Genomic DNA, 6,364 nt, shown 5'->3' on the forward strand with positions numbered 1-6,364 from the left:
TATAATAAACTAAATAATTTCTAATGAATTAATAATACTTAAGGATACAAAATTATAATAGAATTTTTAGTATAAGTATAATTATTATTAAAATAATATTAAAATTTTAATTTATATGCATTATAGTAATATTAGAAATTGAAATTATTTATAAATTTAGCAACAAATAAGTCATCGCTAAAAAATTATTAACAACGAATTTATATTAAATAAATTTTTATTACTAAAAGTATTAGCAATGGATAACTCATCGCTAAAAATGATTAACTAGAAATTTGTTCAAAATAACTTCTATCTACTGAAAATATTAGCTACGGATAGGGCATGCTAAAATTTATTAGTGATGACTTTATATAAAATAGTTTGTTATTGCTTGAAGTATTAACATTGAATATCTTATCGCTAAAGATAATCAACGATGAACTTTCATTACTAAATCTATACAAATAAAATTATTATTTATTAAAAAATTATTCTAATATAATAAATTAAAAAAATCAATTATATATAATTATTCTTGAGGAAAACTATTTTCATTGTTATTTCTTTTTCTTTTTCTTTTAATATATATATATATATATATATATATATATATATATATTAAAAGAAAAAGAAATAACAATGAATATATATATTCTTTCAAAATATATTATATATACTTATAAACTTAAAATAGAGTTTTATTAGAAAAAGATTTTTTTTCTTTTTTCAACAATTTTATTTATAATTTAATTAGATTTTTTCAATTTTTTAATATCATAAATAATATAAAGAGAATTCTACTCATTTTAAAATTAATTTGAGTTTTCATTAGTTAATTAAATTTAATTATTTATCATCATAATTAATTTTAAATTACATAGCTAATTAAATTTAGTCTTTTATTATTATAATAATAAATTATTATAATTATTTTTGGAATTTTCAATGTTCCTTCTCCTTCATATATTTATATATATTATAGATTATAAATATATATGATTTATATATGTTCTTTCTTTGGAAATTTAAATTTTACGGTGAGTTAGCTCATGATTCTGATGAAAAATTAAAAGGTTTCATGAATTAATATTCTGTAGAAAAATAATGAAACAAAAAATTTACATAACCAAATAAAATTGGAAAACAAGTAAATTAACCCTTAAAATTAGCAGTCATATTCAATTAAAAATAAAACTTAAAATTTCAATTAATTAGACCCTAAAATTTAATACAATTTTGAATTAAATACAAATTTTAGCATTTTATAATGTAATCTCTAAAATTTATAAAAATCTAAAATTTTGTCATTCTCTCTGTACTCCTTATTTTTCAATTTCTCTCCTTTACCGCTCCAATTTTATACCTTATCTATAAAAAAATAAAAATAATAATAGAAAAAAATTCAATTGAAATTAAAATAAAAATACTATCAATTTATTTTTTTTACTCTCAATTTCACTTTAAATTAATTTGAAAATCGAAATCAAATGTTTAATAATTTCAATATCGAAAATATTTTTTGGAAATATTATCTTTACAAAAAGATTTTTTTTAAATATTGAAAAATTATAAGAATTTATTTATTATTTTTAAAAAATATTAAGAATTAATTTATAATTTAATATTTAAAGGCAATAGTCTTCATTTTTCTCCGTGTATTGTGCACAACAAAAATTAAGATAAATTAACTTAATTTATCAATTCTAAAACATAATTAACCTAATCTTTATCTTTTGTGCTTAAATTGAACCATATTATAACTATATTCACCGGTGCATTTTGTAGCAGCAGGATAGGAATATAGGGCCACTTCATTCCAAAATTTCTGCTCTGCCCATCTAATAGACCACTAGACATGTTCCGGTTGGCGGCTACCTTGCTTTTAGGATAAATTTTGATAATTGTCCCTAAACTTATTTAGTTGTAATATTATAATATTTAAACTTAAAAATATAACATAAAACTCTATCAACTTTCAAATTTTGCACAGTAAGATCCCTCTAATATCAAATTACTGATTTTTCAGTTAGATGCTGACCTAAATAGTTCCAGCATTGAACTTAGTTAGTATTACTTTTTTTTTTTTTTTCTCAAGCCATATGTAAATTGAATCATTCTTCTCTCTATAGACAGAATAATTTTTCATGCTTAAAGAGAATAATTTTACTCTTTGCATAATAGAGGAGAGAAAAATATTGACTAAGCGCCATGCAGGAGCTATTCACATCAGTTTCCAATTGAAAAATTAGTAATTGAAAGTCAGAAAAATTTTACTGTACAAAATTTGAAAGTTCATGAGAGTTTTATGTTACATTTTAAAATTGAAAGCCTGTAGTGTTACAACTATATAAGTTCAGAAATAGTTATTGAAATTTATCCCTTCCTTTTATCTAATTTCTAATACTATCGGCTTCTAATGATGAATTAGATTATATACAATTAATCCTTAATTTTTGGCATGCACACACAATTAAGGATCCATACAGGAATGACTTGATCATATGGATTCAAATAATATATAATTTAGTTTGGAATAAATTAGGTTTAAAAAAATATTAATATAAATAATTAATGAAATATAAAATATGAAATTTTTATAATAATATTTATACTTTTTATATATTATATTTTAAATAAAAATAATTTAAATATTTTATAAAATTATTAACTTTTAAAAATATAAATTGTTAATAAAAATATATTTTTATATAAATTATTAATTAAAATATATAAAATTAAATGATCTTGAATATTCCAAATTAAAGATAAATTAAATTATTAATCGGATGATTGTGGTAATTTTTTGGTTACTTGACTATATGGCTTGTCATATATATATATATATATATATATATATATATATATATATATATATATATATATATATATATATATAAGGCCACTTGACAATTGAAAATGTGACGCATACATTAGTTCCATGGGACACACCAGTAAATGGCTGGATTTTCAGGGGCTCTATGCCAAGGTTTGTGCTTAAAAAAAAAAATAATAATAATAAAAAAAGAAAAAAAAAAAAGAAGAAATTCATTGACCCATTGACACTATGAAAATATAAAATTCCAAGGTCTCAAGGTTTGCGCCTTTGGAATTTTTACCTAGCAGTTTCTTGGAAGATTCAATTCATTGGAGGAGTTGTTTCCTACGTTTAATAGTTGGACTTGGACCAAGACGCCAAGCCAGTAAATCTCAGTTGTTGCTGCGCCCACACCCACTCTTGACTGTTCAGAAATCAGACTTCATAGGCACAAGACATCTTCAGGCTGATGACTTTCCATGGGCCTATTATTGGTCCATAGGGCCATATTGTTTGCATTACATGAAGTAAAGTTGGGGGCCTATTCTTCAGGTTTATGGCTTGTATTTGCCTTTGCAATTTTGCACACCTATTGTAATTCTAGGGTTTATACATGTCTCTGTTTCACCGCAGAAGATAGTGTCGCACATCGTCGAGAGAAGAGCAAGAAGCAGCGATGGATTCTTTTTCATCACCGTCAATTGGATCAAGTTCGTCTAATATTTCATCTTCGGACCTCATGGACCAGTTGAAGACTCAGCTTGCCCAGGCTTATGCTGAGGAGTTCCTCGAGGTTTCCTTTCTATCTTTCTCTGCTCACAGTTTCATACATTGACAATTTTCTTATATAGAAATCTTGGGTTGGTCCTGTTTTCGCTTTTATGTTTTAGTACATTCCAAGCAAAATGCATCTGTGTTAGGTATATTTGTGAAGCTCTATGGCCTTGAAGTGAAAGTTACTAAGATCCAGTGGTGTTTAAAAGATGCGATCTGAGTAAAAAATGAATAGATAATCGCAGCATGGTCTTCTCCTCTGTTCTCTTATGCAATGTTGAGATCATTGCCATGTTTCTTCTGACATATGCTCTTGCCCTGAAGATGAATTCACTGATTAACAAACCTTAGTCAATTAAGGGTCTCTAGCACCAGCCATGTCCTCACTTTGGCTTGTGTACATTATTGAAAATCGTATTAGCTACTGTAGGTGTGCTTTGAAAATTCACTATATTAGCCAAATTCTAATGAATTTTCTTACACTTGTACTTCTGAATACATGATGCCTCTCCTTGAAACAGCCCATATTGCTTGCTTGAATTCTTGTTTGCAAAGTAGGAGTAGGTATGTTGTACCTGAACATAACATGAAAAATATTTTATGTGCGTAATGTTGTGTAGTTAGTTAATTATGTTTTGTGCTCCTTGCAGACTGTTAGGGGGAAATGTTTTGAGAAGTGCATCACAAAACCAAGTTCAAGCCTCAGTGGGAGTGAGAGTAGCTGTATCTCCAGGTGTGTGGACCGTTACATAGAGGCTACTGGCATCATTAGCAGAGCTCTTTTCAATGCACCACACTGAATTTAGTAGAAAGTTCTCCGAAGAATGCACCATATGAGAAGATTTTGCTTTCATACTTACTTGAATCTCTATCATTTTACGATGGGACAATTTTTTCTTTGCATTGAGTACTAGCTTATGCTCAGCCATGCTAAACTGTGTTCTACTCTGGGCTTGGCTTGGGCTATTACAATGTTAGTGGATTCAGAGCTGTGTTATAGCAATTGTTTTAGCATTCCACGAACAATAAATTTTGCAACTATGATTTGAGAATGCTAAAATAATTTACTAATAGTATGATGAAGAAGTGTTAAAACTACAATCTCAACCGAGATATAAATCCTGTTAGCCAAATTTTCTTTCAATTCCTTTCGCCTAATTAACCCTCTTTTTTGTTTTTCATATTGATTTAAGCCATTTTCCACCTTAAGCCAATTTGTGCTTCGCATGCTGTATAGTGCCTTGTTCAGAATCATCAAACTCGTCTTTCCATCAAGCAGGGAGCCTGTTACATTCTCAACGCTCATGCTGATTTGCCTCCACTGAAAATTCCCATGCATTTCTGTCACCTTAAACTTAGTTGTTATTGTGCACCTGGTTAGCTTTTGAGGCAGCACTTTCTCTTCAAAGGGTATAATGCTACCAAACTGCATTACATAGTCCCCATGTGGCCAGATAGTCTGTGCTGTAAATGGCTTCCAGGTTGAGAGATTAACTGCCTTGCCTGTCTTCTTGTCTAACAGCACCCAACTCAATCTGAGGTCCTCCATGAGCTCCTTGCAGTTATCTGATTTTTCATCCAGAGTTGATCTTTCACTGTTGTTGGTGTGACCAAGATTGTCATTGTCAATATCAGCATAGCCAAGATCATCATCATCTTCCTCCTCATCATGTGTGAGGTCCAGCAGTTGTAGATTAATGGGCAATTCAGAAACCATTGCGCGCGTTCACTGGAAATCATGTAGCAGTTGTCATCCATGAGTTTGGGGGTCGATACATCTACAGCTTCAGGTATGCCGTGTAGAACTCTGGAGAGGACGCATTGGTTCTTGTAATAAATATCTACGAGCGACACAAAATCAGGAGGAGAAGTGCTAGTTTCCACTTTAGGAGAGCTGTGTTTGGCAGCTTCGTCATAGAATATCAATGGGTAGGAATCAGCGAAGAATTGATCGAAATGGCGGATGAGTGAAGGCGAAATGAGATGCTGTGCCCGCGCAGTAGAAGGCCAAGTGGAGTGGCATAGATTTTCCCACAGCCCGTGGTGTCGAGCAATGCCTCGGAGGTCAGAAGAGGTGCAAGCGAGGGAGGCCAAGGCTAAACCATCGACACGAGACATGATATTTGCCACAAGGTCACTGCACATGCCCTGTAGATGGCATATCATAGGATGGTCCGTTGTGGTATCTGTGTTGATCTTCGCAGCCATCTACAATTGCTGAATTAGGCGTCTTGGGGTTGGATATGGAAGTGAAATGTACATGCAAGAATTTCCCATATATAGTTTGTATATGTTGACATGTGGGTTAAAAGAATTGTCAGATGAGAAGAATAAGCAGTGTGCCGTGTCCAATATCCAAATTTTGCAGCGTCAAAGGGATAAGGGCAAAGTGCAGGTCAGTTGGGAAATTAGTCAGTGCGGACGTTTTTGACCCGTGTGTTAAACATTTCAATGACTGACTGCCACTTGCACGCGTCTTACATCCTCCTTTATTAAGCCTTAAATTTGAGGAGAGCAACTAAACCAAAGCGGTGTGAACATGTTCCTAATCCATTAATTAATGGATAAAGTACAATTTAGCTTAATATTTCAGTAAATCTATAAATTAATCTCGATCATTAAAATTACATTTAAATTGTCATTAATTTAGTAAAAATAATTAAAATACTTTTATTATATTTTTTTTTATCTGAAATAATTTAATTTTTAAAATTTAATTAAACTTATAAATAAATCTTCGAGATTTAGTCAATTTAATATTTGATATTTTAATAAATTTATATATTAATTTGT

General features: G+C 29.7%; 2 protein-coding genes across 2 annotated transcripts; one reads left to right on the plus strand and one right to left on the minus strand.

Annotated features, from left to right (window-relative positions):
• The first annotated feature begins 3,006 nt into the window (after nucleotides 1-3,006).
• LOC110647815 (mitochondrial import inner membrane translocase subunit Tim13) lies at nucleotides 3,007-4,715 on the plus strand. Its single transcript, XM_058153787.1, has 2 exons — nucleotides 3,007-3,590; nucleotides 4,222-4,715. The coding sequence occupies exons 1-2, from the start codon at nucleotides 3,474-3,476 to the stop codon at nucleotides 4,369-4,371; spliced, it is 267 nt and encodes an 88-aa protein (XP_058009770.1). The 5' UTR covers nucleotides 3,007-3,473; the 3' UTR covers nucleotides 4,372-4,715.
• Nucleotides 4,616-5,855, minus strand: LOC110647814 (probable F-box protein At2g36090). The gene is given in 2 exon segments (XM_021801803.2): nucleotides 4,616-5,269; nucleotides 5,272-5,855. Coding segments are annotated over 2 exon segments (1,152 nt in total). The 5' UTR covers nucleotides 5,780-5,855; the 3' UTR covers nucleotides 4,616-4,625.
• Nucleotides 5,856-6,364: the final 509 nt, after the last annotated feature.

The sequence above is a fragment of the Hevea brasiliensis genome, chromosome 9 (assembly GCF_030052815.1).
Source record: "Hevea brasiliensis isolate MT/VB/25A 57/8 chromosome 9, ASM3005281v1, whole genome shotgun sequence".
In the NCBI taxonomy this organism is placed as follows: domain Eukaryota; kingdom Viridiplantae; phylum Streptophyta; class Magnoliopsida; order Malpighiales; family Euphorbiaceae; genus Hevea; species Hevea brasiliensis.